Consider the following 16,933-nt stretch of genomic DNA (forward strand, 5'->3'; position numbering starts at 1 on the left):
ACACACTCCCACAAGGACACACACACACACACACTCCCACAAGGACACACTCCCACAAGGACACACACACACACAAGGACACACAAACACACACACAAGGACACACAAACACACACTCCCACAAGGACACACACACACTCCCACAAGGACACACACACACACTCCCACAAGGACACACACACAATCCCACAAGGACACACACACACACAATCCCACAAGGACACACACACACACTCCCACAAGGACACACACACACACCCCCACAAGGACACACACACACTCCCACAAGGACACACACACACACACAAGGACACACACACACACACTCCCACAAGGACACACACACACACAAGGACACACACACACACTCCCACAAGGACACACACACACACACACCCACAAGGACACACACACACACACACTCCCACAAGGACACACACACACCCCCACAAGGACACACACACACACTCCCACAAGGACACACACACACACACACTCCCACAAGGACACACTCCCACAAGGACACACACACACACTCCCACAAGGACACACACACACACTCCCACAAGGAAACACACACACACACTCCCACAAGGACACACACACACTCCCACAAGGACACACACACACACTCCCACAAGGACACACACACCCCCACAAGGACACACACACACTCCCACAAGGACACACACACACACACAAGGACACACACACACACACACAAGGACAAACACACTCCCACAAGGACACACACACACACAAGGACACACACACTCCCACAAGGACACACACACACACACCCCCACAAGGACACACATACACTCCCACAAGGACACACACACACACAAGGACACACACACACACTCCCACAAGGACACACACACACACTCCCACAAGGACACACACACACACACAATCCCACAAGGACACACACACACACACACTCCCACAAGGACACACACACAAGGACACACACACACACACAATCCCACAAGGACACACACACACACACTCCCACAAGGACACACACACTCCCACAAGGACACACACACACACACCCCCACAAGGACACACACACACTCCCACAAGGACACACACACACACTCCCACAAGGACACACACACACACTCCCACAAGGACACACACACACACTCCCACAAGGACACACACACACACACACTCCCACAAGGACACACACACACACACAATCCCACAAGGACACACACTCCCACAAGCACACACACACAAGGACACACACACACACAATCCCACAAGGACACACACACACACACACTCCCACAAGGACACACACACAAGGACACACACACACACTCCCACAAGGACACACACACACACAAACAAGGACACACACACTCCCACAAGGACACACACACACTCCCACAAGGACACACACACACACACTCCCACAAGGACACACACACACACACTCCCACAAGGACACACACACACACTCCCACAAGGACACACACACACACTCCCACAAGGACACACACACACACACGATCCCACAAGGACAGACACACACACTCCCACAAGGACACACACTCCCACAAGGACACACACTCCCACAAGGACACACTCCCACAAGGACACAGTCCCACAAGGACACACACACACTCCCACAAGGACACACACACACACACAATCCCACAAGGACACACACACACACTCCCACAAGGACACACACACACTCCCACAAGGACACACACACACTCCCACAAGGACACACTCCCACAAGGACACACACACACACACTCCCACAAGGACACACACACTCCCACAAGGACACACTCCCACAAGGACACACACACACAAGGACACACACACACACAATCCCACAAGGACACACACTCCCACAAGGACACACACACACACTCCCACAAGGACACACACACACACCCCCACAAGGACACACACACACACACTCCCACAAGGACACACACACTCCCACAAGGACACACACACACACACGATCCCACAAGGACAGACACACACACTCCCACAAGGACACACACTCCCACAAGGACACACTCCCACAAGGACACACTCCCACAAGGACACACACACACTCCCACAAGGACACACACACACACACAATCCCACAAGGACACACACACACACTCCCACAAGGACACACACACACTCCCACAAGGACACACACACACACTCCCACAAGGACACACTCCCACAAGGACACACACACACACACTCCCACAAGGACACACACACTCCCACAAGGACACACTCCCACAAGGACACACACCACAAGGACACACACACACACAATCCCACAAGGACACACACTCCCACAAGGACACACACACACACACACACACACACACTCCCACAAGGACACACACACACACACCCCCACAAGGACACACACACACACTCCCACAAGGACACACACACACACACAAGGACACACTCCCACAAGGACACACACACACACACACTCCCACAAGGACACACACACACACACCCCCACAAGGACACACACACACACACAAGGACACACACACTCCCACAAGGACACACACACACACACCCCCACAAGGACACACACACACACAAGGACACACACACTCCCACAAGGACACACACACACACACACCCCCCACAAGGACACACACACACCCACAAGGACACACACACACACACTCCCACAAGGACACACACACACTCCCACAAGGACACACACACACACACACTCCCACAAGGACACACACACAAGGACACACACACACACACAATCCCACAAGGACACACACACACACACACACTCCCACAAGGACACACACTCCCACAAGGACACACACACACACTCCCACAAGGACACACACACTCCCACAAGGACACACACACACACTCCCACAAGGACACACACACACACTCCCACAAGGACACACACACACTCCCACAAGGACACACACACACTCCCACAAGGACACACACACACACAAGGACACACTCCCACAAGGACACACACACACACTCCCACAAGGACACACACACACACTCCCACAAGGACACACACACACGATCCCACAAGGACAGACACACACACTCCCACAAGGACACACACTCCCACAAGGACACACTCCCACAAGGACACACACACACTCCCACAAGGACACACACACACACACTCCCACAAGGACACACTCCCACAAGGACACACACACACACTCCCACAAGGACACACACACTCCCACAAGGACACACACACTCCCACAAGGACACACTCCCACAAGGACACACTCCCACAAGGACACACACACACAAGGACACACACACAATCCCACAAGGACACACACTCCCACAAGGACACACACACACACTCCCACAAGGACACACACACACACCCCCACAAGGACACACACACACACTCCCACAAGGACACACACACACACACAAGGACACACTCCCACAAGGACACACACACACACACACACAAGGACACACACACTCCCACAAGGACACACACACACACACCCCCACAAGGACACACACACACACACAAGGACACACACACACACTCCCACAAGGACACACACACACACTCCCACAAGGACACACACACACACTCCCACAAGGACACACACAAGGACACACACACACACTCCCACAAGGACACACACACACACTCCCACAACACTCCCACAAGGACACACACACACACACACACTCCCACAAGGACACACACACACACAGTCCCACAAGGACACACACACACACTCCCACAAGGACACACACACACTCCCACAAGGACACACACACACACACACTCCCACAAGGACACACACTCCCACAAGGACACACACTCCCACAAGGACACACACTCCCACAAGGACACACACTCCCACAAGGACACACACACACACACTCCCACAAGGACACACACACACTCCCACAAGGACACACACACACACTCCCACAAGGACACACACACACACACACACACTCCCACAAGGACACACACACACTCCCACAAGGACACACACACTCCCACAAGGACACACACACACACACTCCCACACACAAGGACACACACACACACACTTTGTATTTTTTCAGTCTGTCTGATGTTTCTGATGTTAAACCTGCCCCCCTGTAGGTGCTGAGCCCTCCCCCGCGCTGCTAGTGGCCAGCTGCTCCAGGAGGCGTGTCAGGAAGTGCAGCAAGGACACCAGTGAGACGACGCCTAAAACAGGGGACTCCGCCCCCAAGGGCAGGGAGACCTGCCAAGAAACCCAAACCCAAACCTGGTGAGCCAATCAGAGACCTGTTATCCCTGTTGGGTCTGTTATCCCTGTTGGGTCTGTTATCCCTGTTGGGTCTGTTATCCCTGTTGGGTCTGTTATCCCTGTTGGGTCTGTTATCCCTGTTAGGTCTGTTATCCCTGTTGGGTCTGTTATCCCTGTTATCCCTGTTGGGTCTGTTATCCCTGTTGGGTCTGTTATCCCTGTTAGGTCTGTTATCCCTGTTAGGTCTGTTATCCCTGTTGGGTCTGTTATCCCTGTTGGGTCTGTTATCCCTGTTGGGTCTGTTATCCCTGTTAGGTCTGTTATCCCTGTTGGGTCTGTTATCCCTGTTGGGTCTGTTATTCCTGTTGGGTCTGTTATCCCTCTGTTATCCCTGTTGGGTCTGTTATCCCTGTTAGTTCTGTTATTCCTGTTGGGTCTGTTATCCCTGTTGGGTCTGTTATCCCTGTTGGGTCTGTTGGGTCTGTTATCCCTGTTGGGTCTCTTATCCCTGTTGGGTCTGTTATCCCTGTTGGGTCTGTTGGGTCTGTTATCCCTGTTGGGTCTGTTAGGTCTGTTATCCCTGTTGGGTCTGTTATGCCTGTTAGGTCTGTTATCCCTGTTAGGTCTGTTATCCCTGTTAGGTCTGTTATCCCTGTTAGGTCTGTTATCCCTGTTAGGTCTGTTATTCCTGTTAGGTCTGTTATCCCTGTTAGGTCTGTTATTCCTGTTAGGTCTGTTATTCCTGTTAGGTCTGTTATCCCTGTTAGGTCTGTTATCCCTGTTGGGTCTGTTATCCCTGTTGGGTCTGTTATCCCTGTTGGGTCTGTTATCCCTGTTAGGTCTGTTATTCCTGTTGGGTCTGTTATCCCTGTTGGGTCTGTTATCCCTGTTAGGTCTGTTATTCCTGTTAGGTCTGTTATTCCTGTTAAGTCTGTTATTCCTGTTAGGTCTGTTATTCCTGTTAGGTCTGTGGATTATGTTATCCCTGTTAGGTCTGTTATTCCTGTTAGGTCTGTTATTCCTGTTAGGTCTGTTATTCCTGTTAGGTCTGTTATTCCTGTTAGGTCTGTGGATTATGTTATCCCTGTTAGGTCTGTTATTCCTGTTAGGTCTGTTATTCCTGTTAGGTCTGTTATTCCTGTTAGGTCTGTTATTCCTGTTAGGTCTGTGAATTATGTTATCCCTGTTAGGTCTGTTATTCCTGTTAGGTCTGTTATTCCTGTTAGGTCTGTGAATTATGTTATCCCTGTTAGGTCTGTTATCCCTGTTAGGTCTGTTATTCCTGTTAGGTCTGTTATTCCTGTTAGGTCTGTGGATTCTGTTATTCCTGTTAGGTCTGTTATTCCTGTTAGGTCTGTTATTCCTGTTAGGTCTGTGAATTATGTTATCCCTGTTAGGTCTGTTATTCCTGTTAGGTCTGTGGATTCTGTTATTCCTGTTAGGTCTGTGAATTATGTTATTCCTGTTAGGTCTGTTATCCCTGTTAGCTCTGTTATTCCTGTTAGGTCTGTTATTCCTGTTAGGTCTGTTATCCCTGTTAGGTCTGTTATCTCTGTTGGGTCTGTTATCCCTGTTGGGTCTGTTATCCCTGTTGGGTCTGTTATCCCTGTTAGGTCTGTTATTCCTGTTGGGTCTGTTATCCCTGTTGGGTCTGTTATCCCTGTTAGGTCTGTTATTCCTGTTAGGTCTGTTATTCCTGTTAGGTCTGTTATTCCTGTTAGGTCTGTTATTCCTGTTAGGTCTGTGGATTATGTTATCCCTGTTAGGTCTGTTATTCCTGTTAGGTCTGTTATTCCTGTTAGGTCTGTGGATTATGTTATTCCTGTTAGGTCTGTTATTCCTGTTAGGTCTGTGGATTATGTTATCCCTGTTAGGTCTGTTATTCCTGTTAGGTCTGTTATTCCTGTTAGGTCTGTTATTCCTGTTAGGTCTGTGAATTATGTTATCCCTGTTAGGTCTGTTATTCCTGTTAGGTCTGTTATTCCTGTTAGGTCTGTGAATTATGTTATCCCTGTTAGGTCTGTTATCCCTGTTAGGTCTGTTATTCCTGTTAGGTCTGTTATTCCTGTTAGGTCTGTGGATTCTGTTATTCCTGTTAGGTCTGTTATTCCTGTTAGGTCTGTTATTCCTGTTAGGTCTGTGAATTATGTTATCCCTGTTAGGTCTGTTATTCCTGTTAGGTCTGTGGATTCTGTTATTCCTGTTAGGTCTGTGAATTATGTTATTCCTGTTAGGTCTGTTATCCCTGTTAGCTCTGTTATTCCTGTTAGGTCTGTTATTCCTGTTAGGTCTGTTATTCCTGTTAGGTCTGTTATTCCTGTTAGGTCTGTGAATTATGTTATCCCTGTTAGGTCTGTTATTCCTGTTAGGTCTGTAGATTATGTTATTCCTGTTAGGTCTGTTATCCCTGTTAGGTCTGTGAATTATGTTATTCCTGTTAGGTCTGTGGATTATGTTATTCCTGTTAGGTCTGTAGATTCTGTTATCCCTGTTAGGTCTGTGAATTATGTTATTCCTGTTAGGTCTGTGGATTATGTTATTCCTGTTAGGTCTGTGAATTATGTTATTCCTGTTAGGTCTGTAGATTCTGTTATCCCTGTTAGGTCTGTTATTCCTGTTAGGTCTGTTATTCCTGTTAGGTCTGTGAATTATGTTATTCCTGTTAGGTCTGTTATTCCTGTTAGGTCTGTAGATTCTGTTATCCCTGTTAGGTCTGTTATTCCTGTTAGGTCTGTTATCCCTGTTAGGTCTGTGAATTATGTTATTCCTGTTAGGTCTGTAGATTATGTTATTCCTGTTAGGTCTGTTATTCCTGTTAGGTCTGTTATTCCTGTTAGGTCTGTAGATTATGTTATTCCTGTTAGGTCTGTGAATTCTGTTATTCCTGTTAGGTCTGTTATTCCTGTTAGGTCTGTTATTCCTGTTAGGTCTGTTATTCCTGTTAGGTCTGTTATTCCTGTTAGGTCTGTTATTCCTGTTAGGTCTGTGAATTGTGTTATTCCTGTTAGGTCTGTTATTCCTGTTAGGTCTGTTATTCCTGTTAGGTCTGTGGATTATGTTATTCCTGTTAGGTCTGTTATCCCTGTTAGGTCTGTGAATTATGTTATTCCTGTTAGGTCTGTGGATTATGTTATTCCTGTTAGGTCTGTAGATTCTGTTATCCCTGTTAGGTCTGTGAATTATGTTATTCCTGTTAGGTCTGTGGATTATGTTATTCCTGTTAGGTCTGTGAATTATGTTATTCCTGTTAGGTCTGTAGATTCTGTTATCCCTGTTAGGTCTGTTATTCCTGTTAGGTCTGTTATTCCTGTTAGGTCTGTGAATTATGTTATTCCTGTTAGGTCTGTTATTCCTGTTAGGTCTGTAGATTCTGTTATCCCTGTTAGGTCTGTTATTCCTGTTAGGTCTGTTATCCCTGTTAGGTCTGTGAATTATGTTATTCCTGTTAGGTCTGTAGATTATGTTATTCCTGTTAGGTCTGTTATTCCTGTTAGGTCTGTTATTCCTGTTAGGTCTGTAGATTATGTTATTCCTGTTAGGTCTGTGAATTATGTTATTCCTGTTAGGTCTGTTATTCCTGTTAGGTCTGTTATTCCTGTTAGGTCTGTTATTCCTGTTAGGTCTGTTATTCCTGTTAGGTCTGTGAATTGTGTTATTCCTGTAAGGTCTGTTATTCCTGTTAGGTCTGTTATTCCTGTTAGGTCTGTGGATTATGTTATTCCTGTTAGGTCTGTAAACTCAGGTCAGTCATTTGTTAACTCCTGCCTTTCCTTCCCTCTAGAGCCCCCAGTGAGCCCAGACCCCCGGGAGACGATACCCCCCCCGGGACCCAGCCAGGCTCCAGACAGACCTCAGCTCCCCACCAGACCAGCCCAGGACAGGCCCTCCTCCTCCCAGAGGCCTGCTCAGGAAAGACCCCTGTCTGCCCCCAGGCCGGGACCAGGCCGACCCTCCAAGCCCACCAGCACACCCAGCCTGCCTGCCACCCCACGCAGCCAGAACCCTAGGAGACCCAGCCCAGCCTCTCCCAAGCCCCCCTCCCTCTACCACCCAGCTCCTTATGGGAAGATACTAAGGGTGGACCTGTACAGCCAACCCAACCTCACCTCTTGTAACGTCAGCACCCAACCGAACCCTAAAACCAACCCTAAGTCCAAACTCTCCCCTCCACTACTTAAACCCAACTCTACTTCCCTATCATCAGACCCAAGCCTCTTCTACCTAACCCTAAAACTAACCCTAAGTCCAAACTCTCCCCTCCACTACTTAAACCCAACTCTACTTCCCCTATCATCAGACCCAAGCCTCTTCTACCTAACCCTAAAACTAACCTTACCTCCGTACCAAAATCCAAACCTAGACCTAACTCTACAGCAGAACTCCCAGAAGTCCCTGCAGCTAACTTTAGTCCTGATCACAACATACCCAGAACCGCTCCCAAAGCAATCTCCAGACCCAAACAGAACCATAACAAACCCAGGCTCACCCTGGATCCTTCTACCAGGCCCAGAACCAGCCCTGGGTCCAGCTCCAGTACCTCCAAACCTAGAACCAGCCCCGGGCCCAGCTCCAGCACCTCTAAAACCAGAACCAGCCCTGGGCCCAGCTCCAGTACCTCTAAACCCAGAACCAGCCCTGGGTCCAGCTCTAGTACCTCTAAACCCAGCCCCGGGCCCAGCTCCAGTACCTCTAAACCCAGAACCAGCCCTCTGCCCAGCTCCAGTACCTCTAAACCCAGACCCAGCTCAGACCTCTCTGCTGTCAGATCCAGACCGGACCCTAGCACCTTTATTCCAGGTATCTCCAGACCCAGGCATGTCCCGGGGGAGGGCGGGGTGGGAGGGCAGGGCGGGGTGCGACATGGGCGTAAGGCCCTCCTAGAGGAACCCCTAGTAAAGCTGGACCACGAGGGCGTGACCTCACCCAAGACCAAGAAGACCAAGGCTCTGATGCTGCTGGAGGCCAGGGGCTTACGGCAAGACCACACACCCCTCTCCACGGCCGCAGCCAGCCAGAAGCCGGCGAGGGTAAAGGGGAGGGCTCCGGAGAGCGAAGCGGGGCTGCTGGAGGCCAAGGGCTTACGGCAAGAACACACACCCCTCGCCACGGCCGCAGCCAGCCAGAAGCCGGCGAGGGTAAAGGGGAGGGCTCCGGAGAGCGAGGTGGGGCTGCTGGAGGCCAAGGGCTTACGGCAAGAACACACACCCCTCGCCACGGCCGCAGCCAGCCAGAAGCCGGCGAGGGTAAAGGGGAGGGCTCCGGAGAGCGAGGCGGGGCTGCTGGGGAGAGAACCCGCCTACAGAACGCCTTCTCTGGGCAGAGAAAGAGACCGGGGTGGAGGGGGGGACAGAGAACCAAAGAGAGAGGAGAGAACGAAACAAGGGGAAGAGAAGAGAGGGGAGGAGACAGGGGGGTCTCACGGCAGCAGTAGTTCAGGATCTGAGGAAGAGGAGACGAGGAAGAAAACGAAGTGTAGCTCCAGCTGCTCCCACCCCTCCTCCCCAGCCTCCTCCTCCTCGTCCTCCTCTAGCACCTCCTCTTCCTCTTCCTCCTCCACTGACGAGGAGTCCTCTTGTACTTCTGACGAGGAGACCGACCCCGCTCCCCCTGCACCTCTCCCCGTCTCCCCCCCTCCAACTACCCCACAGGAGGAGGTGGAGGAAGAGAAGGAGGAAGAGGAAGAAACTAAGAAGTTGAAAAAGGCGGAAGAGGAAGAGGAGGAAGAAGTATTAGAAGAAGATCAATCTCCCTCCTCTCCTCCCTCGTCTATCTCCCCATCCACCAAGCCAGCCAGGCCCCGGGGTCGTCCAGCCCGGCAGAAGTCCCAGGGTGGTGTGGGGTCGGTGGGCAGACCACGGCGCAGGGAGGGGGCCCACCTCCCCACCACCAAGGAGCTGGCTAAGAGACAGCGATTACCGAGCGTAGAGAACAGACCCAAGATCTCTGCCTTCCTGCCTGCCAGACAGCTCTGGAAGTGGTTTGGGAATCCCACACAGGTGAGAGGGAGGACACACGCTTGGGATTGATATTTTGAAGCTCTCGATGACACTTGAGTTGTTGTTTTTTGGGGGGGGGGCTGGGTTCCAGAAGATTAGCCAGAGAAATTTCTCCCTGCATACCCTCTGTTTGTCTGTCTGTCTTTCTGACTGTCTGTCTGTCTTTCTGACTGTCTGACTTTCTTGTCTGCCTGTTTGTCTGTCTGTCTTTCTGACTGTCTGTCTTTCTGACTGTCTGTCTTTCTTGCCTGTCTGTCTTTTTGACTGTCTGTCTTTCTGACTGTCTGTCTTTCTGACTGTCTGTCTGTCTGACTGTTTGACTGTCTTTCTGTCTGTCTGTGTCTGTCTTTCTGACTCTGTCTGTCTTTCTGACTGTCTGTCTTTCTGACTGTCTGTCTTTCTTGCCTGTCTGTCTTTTTGACTGTCTGTCTGTCTGTCTGACTGTTTGACTGTCTTTCTGACTGTTTGACTGTCTTTCTGACTGTCTGTCTGTCTTTCTGACTGTCTGTCTGTCTTTTTAACTGACTGTGACTGTCTGTCTTGCCTGTCTGTCTGTCTCCAGAGGCGTGGTATGAAAGGGAAGGCTAAGAAGCTGTTCTACAAGGCCATCGTGCGGGGGAGAGAGATGATTGGTATCGGGGACTGCGCCGTGTTCCTTTCGGCCGGCCGACCCAACCTGCCCTTCATAGGGAAGATCCAGAGCATGTGGGAGAGCTGGGGATCCAACATGGTGGTCAGAGTCAACTGGTTTTATCACCCGGAAGAGACCAACCCTGGCAAGAAACTACACGACAAGAAGGTAGGGGTCAGGGGTCAGAGTCAACTGGTTTTATCACCCGGAAGAGGCCAACCCTGGCAAGAAACTACACGACAAGAAGGTAGGGGTCAGAGGTCAACTGGTTTTATCACCCGGAAGAGACCAACCCTGGCAAGAAACTACACGACAAGAAGGTAGGGGTCAGAGGTCAACTGGTTTTATCACCCGGAAGAGACCAACCCTGGCAAGAAACTACACGACAAGAAGGTAGGGGTCAGAGGTCAACTGGTTTTATCACCCGGAAGAGACCAACCCTGGCAAGGAACTACACGACAAGAAGGTAGGGGTCAGAGGTCAGAGTCAACTGGTTTTATCACCCGGAGGAGACCAACCCTGGCAAGAAACTACACGACAAGAAGGTAGGGGTCAGAGGTCAACTGGTTTTATCACCCGGGGGAGACCAACCCTGGCAAGAAACTACACGACAAGAAGGTAGGGGTCAGAGGTCAACTGGTTTTATCACCCGGAAGAGACCAACCCTGGCAAGAAACTACACGACAAGAAGGTAGGGGTCAGGGGTCAGAGTTAACTGGTTTTATCACCCGGAGGAGACCAACCCTGGCAAGAAACTACACGACAAGAAGGTAGGGGTCAGAGGTCAACTGGTTTTATCACCCGGAAGAGACAAACCCTGGCAAGAAACTACACGACAAGAAGGTAGGGGTCAGAGGTCAACTGGTTTTATCACCCGGAAGAGACCAACCCTGGCAAGAAACTATACGACAAGAAGGTAGGGGTCAGGGGTCAGAGTTAACTGGTTTTATCACCCAGAGGAGACCAACCCTGGCAAGAAACTACACGACAAGAAGGTAGGGGTCGGAGGTCAACTGGTTTTATCACCCGGAGGAGACCAACCCTGGCAAGAAACTACACGACAAGAAGGTAGGGGTCAGGGGTCAGAGTTAACTGGTTTTATCTCTCTCTCTCCCTCCCATCTCTCTCTCCCTCCCATCTCTCTCTCCCTCCCCATCTCTCTCTCCCCTCCATCTCTCTCTCCCCCTCCATCTCTCTCTCCCCCTCCATCTCTCTCCCCCATCTCTCTCTCCCCCCTGTCTCCCCCTGTCTCTCTCCCCCTCCATCTCTCTCTCTCTCTCCCTCCCCTCCATCTCTCTCTCCCCCATCTCTCCCTCCCCCCTGTCTCTCTCCCCTCCATCTCTCCCCCGTCTCTTTCCCCCTCCATCTCATGACTTAAATGTAAATGTAAATGTAAATCTCTCCCCCCATCTCTCCCTCCCCCTGTCTCTCTCCCCTCCATCTCTCTCTCCCCCATCTCTCCCACCCCGTCTCTCTCCTTCTAGAACTGGGATCAGATGTCTGGTCAGTCTCTTCCTTCATCTCTGCTCTCCTCTAATCAGAGGAAAGACTTCATGGAGGTGAGACCCTCCCACACCCTAAAACACACACCCTACCACACCCTACCACACACACCCTACCACACACTACCACACACACCCTACCACACCCTACCACACACACCCTACCACACACACCCTACCACACCCACCCTACCACACACACCCTACCAAACCCAACCTACCACACCCACCCTACCACACCCACCCTACCACACACACCCTACCACACACACCCTACCACACACACCCTACCACACACACCCTACCACACACACCCTACCACACCCACCCTACCACACCCTACCACACACACCCTACCACACACACCCTACCACACACACCCTACCACACCCACCCTACCACACACACCCTACCAAACCCAACCTACCACACCCACCCTACCACACACACCCTACCACACACACCCTACCACACACACCCTACCACACACACCCTACCACACCCACCCTACCACACCCACCCTACCACACACACCCTACCACACCGTACCACACACCCTACCACACACACCCTACCACACACACCCTACCACACACACCCTACCACACACAATCTACCACACCCTACCCCACACACCCTACCACACACACCCTACCACACCCTGCCACACCCTACCACACACACCCTACCACACCCTGCCAAACACACCCTACCACACTACACACCACCACACACACCCTACCACACCACACACACACCTTACTACACCACATACCACACCCCAACACACACCTTACCACACCCCCACACACACACCCTACCACACCCCCACACACACACCCTACCACACACACACACACCCTACCACACCACACACCCCCACACACACCCTACCACACCACACCCCCACACGCACACCCTACCACACCCTACCACACCACACACACACACCCTACCACACCACACTACACACCCTACCACACCCTACCACACCACACACACCCTACCACACCCTACCACACCACACTACACACCCTACCACACCCTACCAAACCACACACACCCTACCACACACACACACCCTACCACACCACACACGCACCCTACCACACTACACACCACCACACACACCCTACCAAACCACACACACACCCTACCACACCACACACACACACCCTACCACACCACACACACACCTACCACACTACACACCACCACACACCACCACACACACCCTACCACACTACACCCCCCAAACACACCCTACCACACTACACCCCCAAACACAACCTACCACACCACACACACCCTACCATACCCCCACACACACCCTATCACACCACACACCACCACACACACCCTACCACACCACACACCCCACACACACCCTACCACACTACACACCACCACACACACCCTACCACACCACACACACACCCTACCACACTACACACCACACACACACCCTACCACACACCCCCAAACACACCCTACCACACTACACCCCCAAACACAACCTACCACACCACACTACACACCCTACCACACCACACTACACACCCCCACACACACCCTACCACAACACACTACACACCCCCACACACAACCTACCACAACACACTACACACCCACCACACCACACCCCCACACACCCCTACCACACCACACACACTACACACACCCTACCACACCACACTACACACCCCCACTACACACCCTACCACACCCCACTACACACCCTACCACACCACACTACACACCCTACCACACCACACTACACACCCCCACACACACCCTACCACACCACACTACACACCCCCACACACACCACACCACACTACACTACACACCCTACCACACCACACTACACACCCCCACACACACCCTACCACACCACACTACACACCCCCAGACCACACTACACACCCTACCACACCACACTACACACCCTACCACACCACACTACACACCCCCACACACACCCTACCACACCACACTACACACCCTACCACACCCCACTACACACCCTACCACACCCCACACACCCTACCACACCCTACCACACCACACACACACACCCTACCACACCACACACACACACCCTACCACACCCTACCACACCACACCCTGCCACACCACACCCTACCACACCACACCCTGCCACACCACACCCTGCCACACCACACCCTGCCACACCACACCCTACCACACCACACCCTACCACACCACACCCTGCCACACCACACCCTGCCACACCACACCCTACCATACCACACCCTACCACACCACACCCTGCCACACCACACCCTACCACACCACACCCTACCACACCACACCCTGCCACACCACACCCTACCACACCCTACCACACCACACCCTGCCACACCCCACCCTGCCACACCACACCCTACCACACCCACCCTACCACACCACGCCCCTACCACACCACACTACACACCCTACCACACCCCACTACACACCCTACCACACCCCACACACCCTACCACACCCTACCACACCACACACACACCCCTACCACACACACACACACACCCTACCACACCCTACCACACCACACCCTGCCACACCACACCCTACCACACCACACCCTGCCACACCACACCCTGCCACACCACGCCCTACCACACCACACCCTGCCACACCACACCCTGCCACACCACACCCTGCCACAACACACCCTACCCTACCACCACACCCTGCCACACCACACCCTGCCACACCCTACCACACCACACCCTACCACACCACACCCTACCACACCACACCCTGCCACACCACACCCTACCACACCACACCCTACCACACCCTACCACACCACACCCTGCCACACCCCACCCTGCCACACCACACCCTACCACACACCCTACCACACCACGCCCTACCACACCCTGCCACACCACACCCTGCCACACCACGCCCTACCACACCCTACCACACCACACCCTGCCACACCACACCCTGCCACACCACCACACCCTGCCCACCCACACCCTGCCACACCACACCCTACCACACCCTACCCACACCACACCCTGCCACACCACACCCCCTACCACACCACTACCCACCACACCCTACCACACCACACCCTACCACACCACACCCTACCACACCACACCCTGCCACACCCTACCACACCACACCCCCACACCACACCCTACCACACCCTACCACACCACACCCTACCACACCACACCCTGCCACACCCTACCACACCACACCCTGCCACACCACACCCTACCCACACCACACCCTACCACACCCTGCCACACCCTACCACACCACACCCTGCCACACCCTACCACACCACACCCTGCCACACCACACCCTACCACACCACACCCTACCACACCCTGCCACACCCTACCACACCACACCCTGCCACACCCTACCACACCACACCCTGCCACACCACACCACACCCTACCACACCCTGCCACACCCTACCACACCACACCCTATTTGTTGTTAACGTGTGTATTTGTTGTTAACGTGTGTATTTGTTGTTAACGTGTGTATTTGTTAACGTGTCCCTGCAGCGGGCTCTGTACCAGTCGTCCCACAGCGATGAGAACGACGTTCAGACAGTCAGTCACAAGTGTCTAGTGGTCAGCGTGTCGGAGTACGAAACCATGACTCTGACGCGTCGCTACGCCGACAGCCAAGACCTGTACTACCTGGCCGGGACATACGAACCCACCACGGGTATGATCTACAACACGGACGGAGTCCCCATCATCTGATGAACGACACGCTAACGACACGCTAACGACACCAGACCCTGACCTTGACCCGACCAACGCCAAGGTCGATCCGGTCAACTCATCATAACGAACGAAGACCACCTTGATCTAACGACGAAGACCACCTGAGAAGACCACCGTATTCAGCGACGAAGACCACCTGAGAGAGACTACAGACCGTATTCAACGAACGAAGACCACCTGAGAGAGACTACAGACCGTATTCAGCTCATAACGTTTGATCCAACGAACGAAGACCACCTGAGAGAGACTACAGACCGTATTCAGAAACTCTTGAAACACAAGGGTCTTCTCTATAAACACACACCCAGACTTCTACCTGTAAATACATACAATAGTTCTAACACTCATAGATATATATAAAAGACAGGAAGTGATTTTATTTACCAGGGAAGACATCCTCCTGGCTGGATCGTAGCTGTGAGTCACAGTAGTTTTGATGAGAGGTTTGTCTATCTGACAGACGTATTACGAGAGAGAGACTTGCTGACAATCCCAACAATGGGGGTGGGGATACAGTCCTGTGTTCTGATTGGTGCCTGTCCTGTCTGGTCCCGCCTACTCCCCATGACCTTATCACCCTGCTGGTGTTAACAGGGTTCTGATGATCTGATGTTTAGAGATATTATCAGTGTTTCTCTGGAGTGAACACACTCTTATTGCCCCCCCACCCCCCTGGTCCCCATCTATCTGTCCTCATCTTTCCTGCACCCCCTGGTCCCCATCTATCTGTCCCCCTGGTCCCCATCTA

General features: G+C 52.4%; 1 protein-coding gene across 1 annotated transcript in view; it reads left to right on the forward strand.

The window, feature by feature from the left end:
* Window positions 1-16,238, forward strand: part of LOC124018124 (trinucleotide repeat-containing gene 18 protein-like) — a 73,788-nt gene extending 57,550 nt beyond the window's left edge. The window contains 7 exon segments of the mRNA XM_046333399.1: window positions 4,139-4,254; window positions 4,256-4,289; window positions 8,050-8,419; window positions 8,512-10,264; window positions 10,827-11,063; window positions 12,380-12,454; window positions 15,958-16,238. Coding sequence (XP_046189355.1) covers window positions 4,139-4,254; window positions 4,256-4,289; window positions 8,050-8,419; window positions 8,512-10,264; window positions 10,827-11,063; window positions 12,380-12,454; window positions 15,958-16,161 — 2,789 coding nt within the window. The 3' untranslated portion in view covers window positions 16,162-16,238.
* Window positions 16,239-16,933: the final 695 nt, after the last annotated feature.

The sequence above is a fragment of the Oncorhynchus gorbuscha genome, unplaced genomic scaffold (assembly GCF_021184085.1).
Source record: "Oncorhynchus gorbuscha isolate QuinsamMale2020 ecotype Even-year unplaced genomic scaffold, OgorEven_v1.0 Un_scaffold_396, whole genome shotgun sequence".
Taxonomy (NCBI): domain Eukaryota; kingdom Metazoa; phylum Chordata; class Actinopteri; order Salmoniformes; family Salmonidae; genus Oncorhynchus; species Oncorhynchus gorbuscha.